The following is a 19,945-nucleotide window of genomic DNA, read 5'->3' as shown; positions in this document are numbered from 1 at the left end:
ACGGGAGAATGAACTCGCCCGAGTAATGATATTCCTTAGCCCTCTAGTTCCCAACACCGCCTCTAAGCGGTCTCTTTTAAAATCTAAATAAAACTACTCAAACATGATTGTATGTTGTCATCCGCACTACTATTTCTTCCCAACGCTCACACCTTTCATACACACACATTGTTTGAATAATCGTAGCTTTCTGTTAAAGGCAATTGAAGCTCAAAGTTGAAAATTCGATGAAAACGTGGAAAAAACTATTTTGTGTTTAGTGGTAATCTTCATTAAACAAATTTTAACTATTTTTGAAAATTTTAACAACAAAAAAAATATTTTTGAATACCCTGTTAGTAGCATTTTACTGTAGATGTGAATTCGTTTAGTGGAATAGTTCGGATGTTTAGCTTTTTTGATAAAACACTTTGCCTGCCTAAAGGCGGTGTTGGGCACCTGGGGGAAAAAAAATTCAGTCTTTTGTGATTACTTATCGTACCGAAACTAGCTTTATGTGCAATTTTAGCTTAAAAACATATTTTAAAATCTTTGGGTGAATGCTGTTAGAATATAAATGTCCTTATCATTTAACTATATTTAGGGGAGTCTGTGGTAAGTTGGCGGAATCTTTTTTCTCCTTTTGTATTAGACATATGGCGCTGTTTATAGTCCTGCACTTCAAGTACTGTGTAATACATTCTCCCATGTACTTATGTTGCATTACATTCTGTTTTGTTCACGTTAAGCGTTAAGTTTTCGAGCATATTAGAGCGAAGAGCTCATTTTAGTCGTATTAGGGAGGGTGCCTCGCCATATCATTAATTATTCAATGCGTATGAATTGGCACCAGTATCTTTGCTTTCCAATGCGTTTAACAAAGATGGCTAACGCTGCTCTAATCACCGGTTTCACATGGTTAGGGCGAAAAGAGGCTCATTACTTTAGGTGAAGTTTTTAAATTTCAGCATTTTTGTTATTTAGAGCTAAGTCATAGCTCTAGAGAAATACTCTTTACTTGGGTAAATCGCGTTCTGATGGTATCCAAAATATAAACCATCTAAATTCGCTTATGTTGAAGTAACTAGAAGAAAAAAAGTTTTTGTTTTTTATTCGCCCAGGTGCCCAACACCGTCTCTAGGCGGCCTACTTATTTTAAGGCTTTAATGAAAAATTCACTGCTTATATGAATTATCAACATTATTTTCGTTTTTCTCATCACGAAACCCACCTACAAAAGTTTTTTCAAGCCAAATAAAAATTTGGGTACTAGAGGGTTAAATTGTCGAGGACGACGTCATTCAAAGAAGCATAGTGGGGTGCTCAAATCTGTCGTACGAGTAGAGTTACTATATTCAGAGTTAGGCAGACACAAAAGCCGGAAAACTGGTAGCCCTAATTTCATGAAGAAAATACTGGCATCCCATGCAATTGTTCAAGCTCTAGCTTAATAATTTCATTGTCGTCGTGAGTAAGTACTTTACATGTACGAATAGAAAAACCAATTCGAAGATATGATGATATAATTTCATACTATCTCTAGTGGCCAATTTCTTCACATAATGAAAACCGGTTTTCACTGAAAATCAGTTTTCAGGTTGCTGGCGGCCGGTTTTCATCTAAGTGAAGAAATTGGCCGTAGGTGTCATAGAAAAAAATCTTGTTCTTTTCGTTTCTCTACATTCGATAACACAAGAAAAGTGTAAAATAATTATGATCATAATCACAATACTTTTTTTCCATATACAATGTATATTATACATCCATAGAGAACATGTTATGTGACGTCATGATCGATTGGCTCCGTCATTTGACATGTTCGATTGGCTCCGCTCAGTGTCTCCGCCTAACTAAGAATATAGTAACTATACGCACGAGACGCTCTAGTCACGATGTTACTTGTTTGGCAAAGGAGTAACTACTGATTCAAACAGGCACGCGGCACATTTATTTATTACTTTTCGTGTTTCATTGAGCCACGTAGGTGTTTGCCATTGACGGCTCTGTCGGAGAAATCTGCCTCACGATTGGCAATTTTCCCCTTTTTCGTGAACTTTTTAATTTTACCGATTTTAAAAAGACTACTTTTATTGCAGAGATATTGCATTGTTACCAATATTTAAGTTAGGCGTTCCTGAATCGGTTGGTGTATAAATGATTAAAATCCATTTAGTAATAGCGGAGTTATAAGCGTGCAAACCTTACATACTTTCGTTACATTGGACATATTTTAGATTTTAGAATGGCACCTAGCCCCAGATAATGGAATAAGACATTTTCAATGTCAAAAAAGAGAATGACTCTTAGGTTAAAACCTCTAAAATCGAAGCAAAAAAAATCGCGTTCGTGTTATATTTAGGCGTATATTATAGTGCAGTTGTAACTCCAAACTGATTACTAAACATCATGAGAAACACTTTGTTCTATAAACTGAAAAAAAAAACAGTATTATAATTTTGTTTGCTATCCTCATTGAAAATTTACACAGCGCAACCACCATATTTATTACACTAGTTTTCCTTTCTTCCATTCCAGCGAATCCCTGAGCGTACAGTGTTTTCACTGGATTATAACCCGCATCGAGCACTACGTCGATATGATGGGGTCGGACAAAACCCGTGCTCGTCTCTGGGCCCGCCGCCTACACGTTGCTGTGCAGGTAATTTTCCGGTTTCTTTCCCTTTCAATCGTTTAGCTATTTCATAAATATTAAATCACTCGTCCCCTTTGCTTACCTATTGTATATTTTCTTCGCATATGGCTTCCGTGTCCTGCGCTCACTGCCGGTATGCGGAATACTGTCATTACTCGTCCTGCTTACTGCATTATCTCACGGCGTATTCACTGTCCGGAACGGCAAATGCACGGATCACTGATCAACTCCGTCTCTGACGTGGTTATTACCATACCTTGACGCTGAACATGACGCGAAAAATTGATTACTATGCACGTTCAGGCTTATCGTGAGATGCTGCAAAGTTTGCAATCATTGCAAAAGCTGCAAGATGAGAAAGCTAAGGATTTGTTCCTGATGCTTCAGAACAACGTTTTCTACGTGCTCGAGTATCGTGAAGTGATCTTGCATCTGCTGATAAGCTACAATGAAACTAACAGTACTCGGTAAGATATGTTTTTTTCCAAGTAATGAATTCTGCATAAATATTTTTTGTTAATAGTAGTTCGCTCAACTGTGAGCATCAGTTAAAACTCAATAAACTATAAATTATCCATCGGGTAAAACTGTAGTTAATAACACAATGAAATCGCACATTCAGCAGCAATGTTAAATCGCGATTAATTCCGCGAACGTACTGGGAAACAAATTATTGGGGTCCATTATATTGAAAATCGACCAATCTCTGCGAAAATCCTCTGATGCATTACCGTCGGGACTGCTGTTAAGTGGGGTGTGGGTGCTTTTTCGGAGTGGCTTGGCATATTCAACCAAAACGAACAAGTTTATTGATAGCCATCGTGAGCCATTGCGCGGTACGGTTTTGCGTTTTGGTTGGTGATGAATGATTTTGCTGACGCGGGCCTAGCAATTTCGAGGCGAATATCTGAAATAATAAATAGTTTGGTAAAAATTATTTTTTCCAATCCTCAACTCGTGTATGAGTAAACTATTTCAACAACAATTTGCTTTTAATCATCATTAAACATTCATGTCATGCGGTCCCGGGGTGCATCCGGTTGATGAACTTTACGATGTTGTCACACGTTTCCCCATCTGTCCGGCTATTCTAGGTAGTATTAGATAGGTTAGTTCGAATCTGTTCTAGAGGTACAACATATGCATCATGACCTCCAAATTAAAAAAAAACACCTCCGAATTAAACAATACATTTCGTATAGATTGGAAATCAAATTATGACAGTTAAAGCTGCACATTATTAAATAAATGGAGTCGTTACGCCATTTCCTGGCCTTTCCGATGTAACTGACGTTCAAAATGCATAGTCGCACTATATTTTTACTTTCTTGTGCGTGAATTGATAATTAAGCATGTTTTAATAAAATTGAAGTAACAGCCCATTCAATCACCTTACCCCTATCCTTTTGCTAGGGTAACTCAAAGATCAAACTCATGTGACTAAAACCATTGTCAAGTAAGACCGATAGTGTCAAATCAGAACGTATTTACATATTCGTTAATATCAATCAAAAATCGTTCTGTTTGTTAATCGTTAGATTTGTTCAAGTCTACAGAAGATTTCCAACACTGTCGAAAGGTGAGAAACGCTAACCCCCTAACTCTTGTATACGCTCCGCATACATATGTTGTTCAACAATGGCATTTTCCATTTGAATTGGAAAGCTGTGAATTGTCTTCGAGTCTACGTGTAAAGTTAAATCTTGGTACTACATTCCGGAACTGGACCATCAATTTCGCATTCCGAAGCAAATTTTCAACATACATGACAATACAGGGGTAGTACAATTGGTACAAAGAATTCTTCCAGTATATACATAAACCGAGAAACGAGCAACGAAACATTTTATCTTTATTATGTTAATTCATGTAGTGAATTTAGGTTGTTTCTGTCTTTCCTATTTACCCTAATTACATTCCAGAGCTTACCTACGTGATGTAATCGAGACTGCACACATGTTCTTCAAAATGTTGGAAAAGTATTGTCAGGGGACTGTGCGTGTCCAGAGTAAGAAACGCGCCAAGCCAAAGCGAAACAAGGCCCCCGGGAAGGCGAAGGAACCGGAGCTCACTGTAAGTCTAATTTCGCCCGAACGATGTCGAGAGAGGTGCTTAGTGCAGTAATTAATTTTATTTTCCTTTTCTGTGACCATTGCCATTTCGACGTGTCGTCGTATCCTGGTTGAATAGATGGAAGATTTAGACGAACTGTGGCTGACAATGGCTGGCGAAGTTTCGACATGTCTGGCTAATCAGATTACGCTACCCGAGGAGGATCATCCGATTCCGTTCGACGCTGCTTTGGACACTCCCATCGACGATCAAAAGTACGGACTCTATCTAATCCTTTCAGATTCTACAGCCCGGGAATAATCCTCGTTTTTAATCAACGCTGTCTATTTTTTCTTATTTGTAATTCTCAACAGAGGAGACTGCATGATAAGGATCCATTCGCTGCTACGTGACGGAAAATACGAACATGCAATTATTTTAATGCGATCTGGAAGGTGAGTGAAATTCATTACTGCTACTGCCAATCTTATTTTGCTGTCTGTGCTGTCATAAATCTCCGTTTAACATTCAATTAAATGCGCCGTGTCGGTTCTCTATCTGGTGGGAAACAATGAATGCATCGGCCAATTTGAGCCATCCATGCAATTTTTAATTATCACAAAAAAGTGCAGTTAAATAGCAGGTGATAGCAAAATTGAAGTCAGATGAAATTGAAGGCAGATTATCAGGGTCAAAGTATCGAGGAGAATCCCACATAAGCACATTGTCGCTGATTTTACGAAGGGGACTGAAAATAAAACGAACTAGTGTTTTTCCATACATCTTTAGACATAATACGGCGCCATGCTCCCGGCTAAGGGAAATTGGCCATATAGAGCGAAAAATATGTTTAAGCGTTGCATTAATCGTCAATGAATATATGTGCACAATTTGTGCAATGTATTTGAAATATTCGGTTGTACGTCATTTCGCGGAATACCATTTCCCGGTATACCATATTCCGGAAAACCATATCCCAGAATGTACTATTTCCCGGAAAACCATTTCCCGGAATGTACCATTTCCCAGAAAACCATTTCTCGGAATGTACCATTTCCCGGAAAAACCATTTCCCAGAATGTTCCATTTCCCGGAAAACCATTTCGCGGAATACCATTTCCCGGAAAATACATTAAACCACGTACCTTGCCGCCACTCATTTTGATTACACTTGCTACGCAGCAAATGTCATGCAAACTACGAAATTCTCCCTACTTTAGAACATAAAAAGTAGTTTGGAAATATGTTTGGATTTTTATTGATTTTAAATGTAAGTTAGAATAACATATAAACAATGCTTCAGATATATTTATTTTGGTATTTTTATGGATTATGCATCTAAAAAATCTGCGGTTTTTCTTTCTTATACATGCATGCTTCCTTGCCGTTATTTTTGGCATGTTTTTGATTTATATGTACTTTCTATTTCTATGTAGTTTCACATTCTTTTAAGTACTCTTTCAAAATATTCTTGGTGTTTTATTGGATTTATGTACTAGTGGTCCTAACATACCTTCCCCATAGAAAATTTGACAGTTCATAAATTTCACAGTCGACCGACGAAAATGGGTGCATCGAGGTCGACAGATTAATTAAACGACCAAGTTGGGTTTCGTCGGTGGACAATTTTCGTCACCATATTAATCGCCAGATTTAATCTGTGTGAATCTGGTTCCAGTTTTAAACTATCAACTAATCGATCGATTTAATTGGTTGAAACAGACCGATTTCAACAGATTTCGTCTGTCATATTTAATCGGTTGTTGAGTCGGCTGACGTCCATGTTAAACACCCATAAGAGTCGGTGTAACAATCGACCGATTAATTGGTGGCATAGTCGGCCGATTGTGCCGACGCAAGCCGATTTAGTCGGTGGGAAAATCGGGAGGATTTTCTATGGGGTTATAACTTTTTGAATTATAATTGTTATTCTATGAGCTTATTCGCCTTCTTTTGGAGATGAGCAAATCATGAAAAATATTTTTGAATTTGTCTTCTTTAAAATTTGAGTACTTTTTTTGGAAATTATTAATTCATAACAATCTTCTTTGAGACTTTGCCTTTTTTAAGCATAATCTGTTTTCTGGTACTTTATTGGTTTATGAGAGCTTGTTTTTTATTAATATGATCAGAGAGCAAAGATAAGGTGTCAAGCGAACCAAACAAAAACTTGGAATGCAGAAGAATGTCATCATGTTTTATTCCAGCACTGTCAATCAATATCTATAAAGCTTATCATATCTTGATTGTAAATATTATTTGTCGCGGAATAATGTGAAATAATGAATAGAGGAGAATAGGTTAGTTTAGTTTAAAAGTTGGTAGCTCTCTCGGTGTTCCATCTAAATATACGTAAATGGAATGACTCCTATCAAACGAAAAATATTTCTTTTTCACGGATTCCTTGTTAAAATAATTGAACAAATCCAAGATTACTCTTCTGTAACGGCGAATATAAAATCTTTTGATTTCGACGATAAATTTAACCCATTCCTCTGGATCTCGAAGACCATTCACGAAAAAAAGTGGTTAATTGTAAACGCTCGTGATAATTAAAGTTTTTAGAAACCAGAATTCTTTCTATGTAACCAGGCCACGTGTATGCAGGTCCACAAACATCTTGGAAAGTAAAAACACATGATTCGTTGGACTGTTTCTGTAAACTCGGCTCAAAATCTCTAGTGGATTGTTCATGATATTGCTTTCTATAAAATGATAAGTTGAATGCTATAGAATACCATATAGGGTGATGTGCCTATTATGGCAGTAGAGCCTATTGTGACCCTATTTCGTACCCCTTGGTTTCGAAGCAAGCATATGAGATAATGACACTATCGATTTGGCTAAAACAGGTGAGAAAAAATAAGCTCAAGTTTTATTCTTTATTTGTTGTGCACATATGTATTTAGAACTATCCTCTAAATCCAACTTTTAATTAAAACAAAATCACCTTATTGAAATATCTACTAATCCGCCTCACTCACGTAGTGAACTGAAACTGGATGCAACGGCGCTTAGCAAAATAAACTTTTACGAGCCAGCATTTGCCGCCTCATATCTCGTTGGTCCAGCACAAATATACTAAACATTGCACTGATACATACCTTTATTTTATCTGGAGAACCTTTTTACGATAATTTCACTTTAAAATCACTCGTCAAACACTAGAATAGGCCTAGTGTTATAATAGGATAAAACTAAATACGGGGGTTCCTATTATTGGCATGTTTTGCTGATACACTACCACAATCAAAACCAACTTTTTGTATCCATCATACAGAAAAGAATCACCAGTGCGGCCAAACCAAAACATGAACTTGTAAATATAATGTAATGCAATTTCAGGTATAAGTAATCAATTACTTCAAGTTAACTAATTGTTGATTGAAGATATTTTATTTTCATCTGCACATACAATTCGGATCGGGAGAAAGCAATGTGTGATGTGAAACTTGTCATTCCAGTTGCTAACCTTCGAATGGTTTTTTTCTGCGTGCGCAATTCTGGGCGCTCTTCTACTAACAGCTGTTGAGTTTCATTGATGTGCGTGATGTTTACGTTTGTTTTGATCGGCTGAAAAAAGCAGAATGATTCGTTTTACAAATCACACGTTGGCGTCCGTGATCTGGATACCTAGTTAGAATCGACGCAAATGGAATATGAGGCATTGCGTTTCAACTAGATTGTTTTTCGATGAGGTGGAAATTGGCACACCCATGAGGCGATAATTGGATCGTTGAGGTGGGAATAGATGCACAGAATGGAACATTTATTTTCATTTATGCTGAAAATTGAGGCAATTCTGCTAAATAAGCATTATATAGATGTTTAAGAAACAGTACACTGATACTTTATTCTGAGAAAGGTTATAGATAATATGGCTTCTTTTAAAGTTGTTCAAAAAATAGTGCGACCCTCTCCCTAATGGTGCCAAAATAGGCTCATCACCCTATGTAAGTCAACATAGCTCTGGATTTGTTCTTAAAGTTCAAATTACATGTTTACTTTAGATTTCAATAGTATAAATAATTACTGAGAAAAAGTACATTCCGGGTAATGGTATTCCGGGAAATGGTACATTCCGGGAAATAGTATTCCGGGAAATGGTACATTCCGGGAAATGATATTCTGGGAAATGGTACATTCCGGGAAATGGTTTTCCGGGAAATGGTACATTCCGGGAAATGGTTTTCTGGGAAATGACATTCCGGAAAATGGTTTTCCGGCAAATGGTAAACCGGGAATCGACGTACAATCGAAATATTCTTGGAGCTATTAGGAGGTAAGCATATTTCTCGTTCGATAATAGCTGATGATAAAACATTTTGTAACACTAAGGACCATCATGTTACCTACACACCAGCTATAAAAGGCTTCATTCCGTATAACAAGAAAAGTTTTCAAGTCGTCGGCAAAAACAGCTTTCCTCCACGCCTTAGAACGCATCATTCACGAACAGTGAAAAAAGTAGTGGACATAGCGTGCTACCTTGAGGAACTCCGGAAGTGATGAAAAAGGATTCTGAAACAATATCGCCAATTTGAACAATGACTTCACGGAGTACAAGGTAGGATCGAAGCCATTGGCAGAATCTAGTAGAACACCCTAGCTTATCAAGCTTTGTTATCAGTATCTCATGACTAACTCTATCAAAAGCTGCCTTTAGATCGGTGTAAATAGTATCCACCTGCAATTTCTTAGACATTTGTTCCGAGCAAAATGGCGTGAAGCAGGCGAGATTCGTCTCGACCGAACGTCCGGGGAAAAATCCGTGCTGGGATGTACTGATGTAGTGTCGACAAGCAGAAATTAACACTTCGTTGATGATTGATTCAAATACATTAGATTGGACTGCTAGCGAAGTGATTCCGCGGTAGTTCTCTATGTTGCATTTGTCACCTTTCTTGGATACCGGGAACATTACTGAGTATTTCCAATTCTCAGGAAACGTTTGCTGCTGAAGCGATAGGTTAAAAATATATGCAACTGGTGTTACAGTTGAAGGTATAGACGAATTTTGCGCTCAATCGTATTCAGAGTTGGCGGCATCCTCTCAGATTTTAATGAAACTTTCCTCACATAAAGACTTTGTCACAAAAAGCCACTTTGCATACTTTGTTTTTCCAAAAATGATCTAGACTTTTGAAAAGGGCCAAACTTTTTTAAAATGTCTATAGTCTAAAAATGACAATTCCTACAAAAAAATGTTGTAGGAATGATTTTCACAGAATTAGTCAAATTTTCGAAAGAAAATATTGATAAAATCTTCATTGACTGACTGAGAAAAATCTATTTTAAAAATTTAAGGTCGATTTACAAAAAAAACCATTTTTGATTTGGATGAAATTTTGTTCCAAGATAGGTAATTATGTTCCCTACCTACCGTCAAAAATTCAAGTTGGGCACTTTTAAGGAAAAAAAAGTTATTTGAAAAAAACTTTTCCTTGTCCAAACTGCTTTTTTATCTTCAGTGTATTTTTATCAAAAACTAAACCAATAAAATCCATAATCATCTCAGACTCCAATAAAACTTGGTTTGTGAGAAGATGTTGTTGATTTAGCAACAAAGCATATTTTTACTAAGGGGTTAACTACTTTTTCATTTTTCATAAAATTAAAAAAAAATTTATTACTTTATCTGAAAGTACAACTCCTTGAGAATGTTTTCCCAAATTTTTATAGAGATCCGAGAAATAGGTCGAAAGTTACAGCGCTTCCAAGCGCGCCTCGAAATTATCTCGAAATGTCGTTTTACTGTGATCACTGTTGCCGAAAAACTACTTAATCAATTTTCTTATTTTTTTTCAATTGATCGAAATTAATTTTTCTCGTACTTTAACGATTCCTTTTTTATTCATAAATTTTTGTTTCATGGATAAGAATATTTTTATACAATTTTTAGAGCTTAAAACAGCGTTTTTTACTAAAAACGTTCTCGAATGCAGGAAAAAATGATTTTTTATTCAACTAATCGTTAAGGTATGAGAAATACTCATATACTAATGGAATTGTTTGAGTCTTGGGGTTTTAGATGATCTATTGGTCTTCAATCGTAATCACCGTGTCAATCAAAGTATGCAAAGTGGCTTTTTGTGACAAAGTTTTCATGTACAGAAAGTTTCATTACAATCTGAGAGGGTGCTGCTAATATTTGTTCGAGTTGGCGCGAAATTCGTCTATAGCACTGAGGCCGGGTGCATAAGATGATGCAGATATCAATATTAATTCTTCAAAAGGGCTAAAGAGATTTTTGTGAACGAACTTATTTCGCTAATTATTCCGCTGCCGAGTTGAATTACATGAAAACTACACATAAATCAACATCTTTACCCTTAGCAGAATCAATTTAAAATGTTTTCTGGATTGAAATTATAACAATTTCAGAGAAATCAGCAAAACTAAGGTTTGTTTACAAATCTTATTAGCCCTATTCCAAAGTTGATATGGATATAACCATTTGTTCAAAGACAGTAAACACATCCATATCAACAGCACCAGCAGGAACGCCACGAGAAGTATTTTCGAGCTCGACTGCGGTTGGCGAGTCAGTTGAAAAAACAATCGAGAATTTTCGCCACAGTTGTCGTAGCTTCTTCGCCGTCGTAAAGCATCCTTGATGGAAGTCCAGTTTCTTTTCGCTTCGTGTTGACAAATGACCAACAGCCCTTAGGGTTTCTGCGTAGATTATTCTGGATGCTACTTGCAATGTACATAACACAATAGGCCATATACTAATTGATTGCCAGAAATATCAGGAACAACGTGACAAAACAATTTCAGGACTTACCATAAATGAAATTCTAGGACCAATTCAGGAGAATGAGAAGAAACTAATAGATTTTTTAAGAGCAGATGACCTATTACAACTATTATAATCCAAGAAAAATGAAATGTTACTAACACATACTGTAAGAAAAACACTGTAAGCTTTTAGGATAGACATGAATGACCAAAACTTGGTTAAAGTGTCTTTAATAAATTAATAAGAATATTCTGGATGCGGTTTACATAGTGTTTGTACAGAACCTTGTTGTAAAAACGATACTCATTACTGACTAAAGTGAACATGCGTTTAGAAAGAGGACACCGTCGTTTTGTGTACGCACGTAGGGGTTTTGCTCGAGTACGCTTTAGCTTTCGAAGAGAGCTGTTTGACCAGGGCGGCTTGCTAGGAGGTTGACATTTAGGCACTGAGGTCTAAACACAGTTCAGTAGTAGTCGCTTGTAGAGGGCAACTGCAGCATTAACACTCCCTTGGGCAAGATTTATGTTTATGTTTATTACCTTCACCAACAAGCCCCTTGGCCCCAATGGTGGTTGCTTAAACTAATTACATTTTAAAATTGACAACATTTTCGCTTTTATAGCATTCCGCGTCCGGTTGAAGTCGAAGGCCGTCGCCACACTGTTAAAAATTCGTTGGAGTCCGGTTACAGCGCTCTGGCAACCATAGTTGGTTCTCCTGAACGGAACTCGCAGAAGGGAGTTATTACGTAGAGCTCGAACGCGGGCTTGAAGATCCAGACGTCCGAGGATTGTAGGGCAATCCACTCTGGCAGAGAGTAAGTCCGAGACGAACAGGGCTCGAGAGCAGTCCCTCCGAATGCTGAGTGTATCGAGGTGTATAAGCTGGCAACGGTTTTCATAGCTCGGCAGCTGAAATCTGTTTCGCCATGGGAGATGACGAAGGGCGAAGCGTATGAACCTGCGTTGGACAGCCTCGATTCTGTCAATCCCGTTCTGGTAGTACGGATTCCAAACAGCTGAACAATATTCTAACGTTGAGCGGACCAACGCGCAGTAAAGCGATTTAAGACAATATGCGTCCCTGAAGTTTTTCGCTATTCGGAAGATGAACCCAAGCTGTCGTGATGCCTTATCCACGATGTATGACGTATGTGGTTTGAATGTTAATGCCGAATCCATGATGACTCCGAGATCTTTGATGTGAGAGTGTCTTGGAATGCTCGAGCCGAAGAAATGGTAGTTAAACTGAGTCGGTTGGCGTTTCCGCGTGAACGTAACGATTGAGCATTTGCTCGGGTTTAAAACCATTCTGTTTTGATCACACCACCTGCTAAAGCTGTCCAGATCCCTCTGAAGAAGCTCGGCATCGGTTTTATCCCGTATTTGTTGAAAAAATTTCATGTCGTCGGCGAAAGAAAGGCGGGGTCCTTGTAATGTGAAATTGACGTCATTAAAGTAGAGGAGGAATATTACTGGACCGAGATGGCTTCCTTGTGGTATGCCGGATGTAGCGAAGAATGGTGCAGATAGACAGTCCTTAATGCTGATTTGGAGTTGCCTTCCATCGAGGTAGGAACGAAACCAGCGCAGAAGTTGTCCATGAATGCCGAGTTTGTCCAGCTTCGCTATTGCGATATCATGGTTGATTTTGTCGAAGGCCGCAGATAGATCCATATAAATAGCATCGGTTTGCAATCCGTCAGCGAATCCATCCATTACATATGTTGTGAACGAGAGCAGGTTTGTCGTTGTCGATCGTTTAGGCATGAAACCGTGTTGGTCATCTGCAATGTAGTGTTTGCAGTGAAAGAAAATAGGATCTAACACAACCAGCTCGAACAGTTTTGATACAGCACTTAAACACGAGATTCCCCGATAATTGTCAATGTTCGATTTGTTTCCTTTTTTATGAACTGGAAACATGTGCGCTACTTTCCAGCAGGAAGGGAATGTACCAGTAGTGAGTGATAGCTCGAAGACTCGCCGAAGTGGTTCAAGAAGCCCGCTGATGCACTTTTTGACAAAAATCGAGGGAACACCATCTGGACCTGGGGAACAAGATGCTTTCAGTTTGGCATTTGCTGCAAGAATGGCAGCATTATCGACACAAATTCGGTTGATGGTTCGTCCTAGAGAAGGAGTTAAATTAGCGGCGGCAGCGACTTGTTGTGGTGGCAAGCGCTCGTTGGAAAAAACGCTTGAAAATTTGTCGGAGAACAGTTGGCAAATTTCCTTAGTGTCGGTGCCTAAAACTCCATTAAACGACATACAAGATGGCAAACCGGATTCCTTTCGCTGCTCGTTAACATACTTCCAGAACGACTTGGGCTTGGATTTCAGTTGACGCTCGACGTTTCGCTGGTGTCTAAAAAAGGCGCGTCTGCTTTGTTGTTTGTATTCGTGGTTGAGTTGAAAGTAGTGATTTCGTAATGCAAGTGTCTTATGCTTCGAGAATTTTTTAAATGCAGCTCGTTTGGCAGATTTTAAACGTCTTAGGACGGTTGATTGCCAGGGAGGGTGTTCATCGGTACTAATTGTTCGTTTTGGTACATGGCGGTCGATAAGGTAGTTAAGAATACTAGAAAACGTCATCGCTGCTTCGTTCGCGTCGTCATTGTTAATATTTTCGTCCCAGTTTATATCCAACAGCGTGCCAACGATGCTGTCGTAGTCAGCGTTTTTAAAATCGTAGACGATAGAGCTTGAGACGTCTTCAAAATTCACTCCTAAGTTACCAGCGAATACAAGATGTAGTGGGGGATGATGACGCACCTGCTTGACTAAAGGAGTCGGTGCAGTGCAGCAGTACGGAGCGCAGTCCCGGGCACTTACAAAGCAGAGGTCCAATGTACGTCCATTCTCGTTGGTGACATTATTAATTTGCCGAAGAGTTGCGCTGCTGTAGTTGTCCAAAATACAACTGGCATTGTTAATAAGCGCAGATTTTTCGATATCCAATCGTAGAAAACCATTACTTGCTTGGCACCACGTCAAGCCAGGTAAGTTGAAGTCGCCCAGTATAACGATATCATCAGACGGGGCGGCGATCGAGGCGATGAAAGAAACGGAGGAAAGATGTACATCGATCAGGCTGGAATCACGAATTCTGTCAGGTGGAAAATACACAACACACAGGAACAGATTGCGATCGCCAAGTTTCACTGATATCCACACTTGCTCGGAGCTCGCCCACCGGTCATCGTTGATCACTCGGGCTTTTATACCACGCCGAACGGCGATAAGCATACCACCGCCTGATGTCTTGTGGCTGTTGAGGGCATTACGGTCACAGCGGTAGACATCGAATGTTGAACCAAAGACCTGGCGAGACAGAGTACGGTTGTCGAGCCACGTCTCGGTCAAGGCGATAACGTCGTAACAGCAACCCGTGGTCGCGAGCAAATAGCTGTCCGTTGATGAATTTAGGCCACCAACATTCTGGTAGTAAACCTCGATGTTGTTGGAGGACGGATCAGGTACAGCAGAGAGCGAAGCCATGTTGCCGTGTAGGAAGATCCTTTCGTCAATCTCACGAACAGTATCGGAAGGGTTCACGGTCGCCTGGTCGACTGTGATGAGGGATTCGAGGCATCCCGAATCAACTGCGTCGCGCCCCAAAATACGACTATCGTCGTCGTCGAGAGAAATGGTTGGCATCTGATAACAAGATGTCGGAGCAAAAGGCAAAAAACTGGAAGCGAAGAATACATCAGCGCTTGAAGTGTTCGGAACAGATGTATACTTGCCATTTGCGGCAGGTTGGAAGACCCTTTCACCCATCCCACACACAGGACCGGGACGACTGATGATCGCTGGCTGCAAGTGCTCGACTGTGGCGGGGGGATCGAGGGCTTCCATAGTGCCAACTGCGGTGCGTCCCAGTATGCGTTGGAACCCGATGGCGGAATGCGGAGAGCAGGAACGGGGTGGTAGCAGCTTGCGGCGAGATTCGTACGATGAGCTAGAAGCGTGAATCGGTTCAACCGTTGTATCGTTACAATTTTTATTATACTTGCCGAGAAAGGCGGCTTGGAAGACCCTTTCCCCACCCACACATACAGGACCGGGACGACTGATGAACGCGGCAAGGGCTCGACTGTAGCGGGGGGATCGAGGGCTTCCATAGTACCAACTGCGTTGCATCCCAGTATGCGATCGGCATCGATACTCCTTCACAAGGGCGGTGTGGCTTGGTATAGTGGCATGGCCAATCGTTGCGGAGTCCTCTGCAGGACCATTGATGGGCCGGGTTGCATTAGAGAGGTACATGCTTCTTCTGGAGGCGGTGGAAAATCAGTCGGCGGACTCCAAATGTTCTGGGTACGGCTGTCTTCAAATTCCCTGAACAGTATGCCTTGCGGCCATGTGTCAGGATTAAGAGCTGCATCACGGTACTTTGGGTGAACTCCAACTTTGAAGGATATGAAGTTCAAAGTACTGACGTCTATGCCTTTTTTAACAAGCGGAATAACCTTTATCTCCTCGTTACAATTTAGTCCTTCTTTAGACATTTTTTCGACAGTCTCTTTGCTAACGCTAGGATGAAAGCGCGAAAGATACATCCAGAGCAACGGCGCGGGAGGTGGAACCGTAAAAATGTTGCTATTATCGACTAGCTTTCGACTACCAACAAGAATATTGCTCGGATCAGGGCCATCCTCGCGACGACGTTTCTGAGGTGGTCGAGAGGTACCGGAGTTTGGCCGGACTGGAGTAGCTGTTGAAACCTTTCTAGCCAGGCGCGAAATTTGCTGGTTATTTTTGGATAACTCGGCCTTTAGCTCAGCACAGACGTCATCCGTTTTCCCAGCGATAGCAGCGATAACACATCCAAGTGAAGAAACGGTGTCGCGAAAGCGAGCAAACTTCATCAGCTTGACACATTCATTGCACATCCAAAATAAGTTTGGGTTTTCCGCAAGTTTTTTCAAAAACGGCTTGTTAAGTTGTTTCCCACATTGCATATGTACCACATTTTTGCAAAAACCCATGCATTCAATAAAGTCGTCATCCGATTTGACGGTTTTCGCGCAGTGATCACATGCACTTGCCATAATGCGTGCCGATCTGAGAATGCGAACAATGAAATATAGATGGCGCTGCGGTCGGTGGAAAGTTTGGTGGTTAAGTCACAGAAGTTCACTCAATTACGTTCTTCGCTGATTTTTTCGCAACACAAAAGCAAACAGGAGACACTTTCACACTGCACAATAACAATGTTAAAAACAAAATACTGAGTCGATTAACACGACAAACAACGATAAAAACTTCACAAATCTCGTCAAAAAGTAAAAATAGTTGGAGCGATTTATGTAAACAACTAATCGGTAGGAATACACTGAACCAAAAAAGCATTCAGTACACTCCAATCAATTTGCGACAAAGAACTACACAGATTTACAAAATCAGTTTTGCGAAAGTTTAGATGGTCGACAGAAAGAGTTTCTACTTACTGAACTGAGCGAATAGTGCCAATTGAGATTTCAAGCGCGGGATGAAAGTTGTCAAGTGGAACAATACCGCTGGATGACGGAACATACAGATATAATAGTCTCCCTAACAAAGACGAGATCCAAAAAGCGTGACTGGTGGTTGGGGCTTGACTTAGTCCGTTGAAAGCAACTTTGTAAGTACTAAAGCATTCTCTTTATAAACGGGGTGTTTGTTGTTGGATGGTCTCGCGGACCGTCATTTTGATATTTAGTTGTCGGTGTACGATCCAGATTCTGACAGGGAGTGAGTTACCCCATATCTCTAGAGTTCCCAGTCATGTTGTCATGAAACCTGTTGACTAGTGGATATGAGAGCTATTTTTTCTTATTTTTTTTTTTTTGGTTTTTTTATTAATTCGTCCAATTGAAGGCATTGACCTAGACTGTTTGTACTGAGGATAGAGACTTCTGAACGTGCCTGATTCATGATCGCGCGAACGCGGGAGTTTGTAGCTTGACGCTTGAGATCGCGTTTGTAAGTCTATGAGTGCCGAGACGTTCGCCTTCTCACCGAGGTATTATATTGGTAAGATCGCGGCTGTCGGTTCCGTGGATGATCTCGAAAGGCTCAAGCATTTGTATATTAACGTGTTTGTTGCGTGCAGTTGACTTTGTTGCAGTTCAATGTTGTAATCATTCGCGCATTCACGTGCGTTCTGGGATGATCCAGCGGATCGTGAATCTCATATTAAATTTTTAGTGTGCGGTTCAGATACTAGGAGAGAGTAGAGACCTAAGTTGCTAAGGTAAAGGCTTCCGGACCTGATCGTTTCGTCGCGAAGAGCTCAAGCGTTTGTATGTGTTTTTCGCGTGTGATAGCGTGTATGTGACTTCGCTTGTGTACATTCGATTTTGTGACCGTGGTACCATTCACATATTCGCGTGTGTCCTGTGTGTCGGTCTCCTCGATACACCACTATCGAGGCGTATTGTAATGAACATCTTGAAGTGGGCTTCTTATATAAATCAAATCCTGAGTAGTTATAATGATTGGTGGATTTTATTAACATGAGAACTGAGTAGTAGAACTTGTTGAAAATAGAAACTAATAAGAGCCAAGGTCCATATATTTAGATAACTCTATTGAATATATTGTGGCTTGATGATGTTTACAATACCGTCAATCCCATCAACCTGGGTTCAATCGAATGATGTAGTATTGCAACTTAAATTATTAAAATTATTTTTAAGCTGCAAAAATAATGAATAGAAGGTAAGTAACGCTGTAGAATCATTTTGTAGTCTACATCTGGTTGACGAAATAAATAGATAATGGTCTATCTAAGTCGTACAACAAAATTCTCTGCAGCAATATGCGACGGTTCTCCAAAATCTGTAGATCAAGCAACGCACATATGTCTGCGTATGGCGGTAATCTGACGGGTTCGCTTCATGAAAGTTTCTTGAAAGGCAATTGCACGAAACATCTTTATCCCTCCGGCAATCGCGCTCTTGTTATCTACATTTGGGTGACCGCTTTACAAAGGTTAGAGAAATTGACATTGCCCGGTAAATTTGGTTGGTGAACGAACTTATATTTTCTCTGCACTCAAATATTCGATTCTGCATGAAATTGCAGTCAGTTGGGAAGCGAATGAATGAGGGAAAAATTTAAACTGAATATTGGTTTCGGTAAAGCAGAAAGAGATAACTGAATTTGAAATGGTGCACCACTTCTACCTAATATAATTTCCTGAATTTGAGAGCGTTGTGCATTCAACGCAGTGCGTGACTTCCAGACTAATAATTCAATTTTTTGTCTTTTGACTTAAGTGCCAATACCTTATTTAGGACTGGTGGTATCCAACGGGCGGGTTCGCTCCCGTCATACCTCTGTTCACTGGGAAAGTGACCAGAAATCGACAGTCTTCATTAGCTCTGTCACCCATCGAAGTACGATGGGTAATGAACTAAAAATTAGACATCAGACGATAATAAAAACCCGGGCCTTGGTATCTAGCGGGGAAATTAAATAGATCAAATGTGTTGGGGTGATCAGCTGTGTGTGATTCTCGCTTTGCAGGCAGGGTATGATCACCGTCGCCAGTGGGATAATCATTTGTTCTTTCTGGGATGTCGCCATACCCAGGGATAGCATAAGGGTTAGTGCATTGGGACGGAGTCTCAAAGGTTAAGAGTTCGAGTCTCGCCTCTGGGGGGAATTTTTTTCACATGATTGCTTAGCTCCACTCACCATTTCCGATCGTTTTTCCTCGTTGGAGACTTCCAGGTGCTTAATAGGTAACGAACACGAAAAAATAGATATATTTTGGGAATTTTTCTTGACGCAACGAAGAAGTGAAAGATCTCGATCTTGTAAAATGGGATGTTTAATACTAGTTAGGAGGCATAAAAATATTTTTTAAGGTATTTTTTTCCACAAAATGGCGATTGTGATTACATCGCCTTCCACATACATTTTGGACTATGAGTGTCTTAGGAGAATATGTCAAAAATGTCAAAACAAAAACTTTTGCACAAATGCAATACCTAGATTATCTGTTTGTCGAAAGTAACTGCTGTGCGACGTTTTCTGCACTCCACGAAAGACCAAAACAATGAAGCATTATCATTACTACTCTTTACTCGATTGAAATACTCACGTGAACGACGTTTTCATACTGCAGCCCAGTTTGAGAAAGAGTTGTTTTGTTAGCGTCGGGTTTTATGCCGAAACATCGTTTTCTCGTTACATTTCGAATATTGCAAGGGAGTCATCTCGGTCCAGTAATATTTCTTTATTTTAATGATGCGAATATGAAATCACAAGCAATCCGCATGTCCTTTGCTGATAACATGAACATTTTTCGGCTGAAGTGAGATTCAAAAGACGCAAAAAAAGATTTTTTTCAGGAAAATAGAAAGCTTAACTATATGGTGTAAGTTGTATCAACTACTAATACTACTCTTTGTAATTATTTTGCCTCAGAATGTCTTCAAAATTTGGGCGGCTTCCAAAAGTTTTACAGCTACTTCAGTCCGGTGCAACCCCGGTGCCGCTCGTCCACCTCAGAAACGTCAT

General features: G+C 39.8%; 1 protein-coding gene across 1 annotated transcript in view; it reads left to right on the top strand.

Annotated features, from left to right (window-relative positions):
* LOC131676224 (protein timeless homolog) overlaps nucleotides 1-19,945 on the top strand; it is a 229,351-nt gene that overhangs the window by 17,189 nt on the left and 192,217 nt on the right. The window contains exons 3-7 of the mRNA XM_058955348.1: nucleotides 2,515-2,638; nucleotides 2,936-3,099; nucleotides 4,555-4,705; nucleotides 4,823-4,959; nucleotides 5,059-5,139. Coding sequence (XP_058811331.1) covers nucleotides 2,515-2,638; nucleotides 2,936-3,099; nucleotides 4,555-4,705; nucleotides 4,823-4,959; nucleotides 5,059-5,139 — 657 coding nt within the window. The remainder of the gene's footprint in view (nucleotides 1-2,514; nucleotides 2,639-2,935; nucleotides 3,100-4,554; nucleotides 4,706-4,822; nucleotides 4,960-5,058; nucleotides 5,140-19,945) is intronic.

Source organism: Topomyia yanbarensis, chromosome 1 (genome assembly GCF_030247195.1).
Source record: "Topomyia yanbarensis strain Yona2022 chromosome 1, ASM3024719v1, whole genome shotgun sequence".
Taxonomy (NCBI): domain Eukaryota; kingdom Metazoa; phylum Arthropoda; class Insecta; order Diptera; family Culicidae; genus Topomyia; species Topomyia yanbarensis.
The sequence above is the reverse complement of the archived record's forward strand: the minus strand, read 5'-3'. Positions and strand labels throughout refer to the sequence as shown.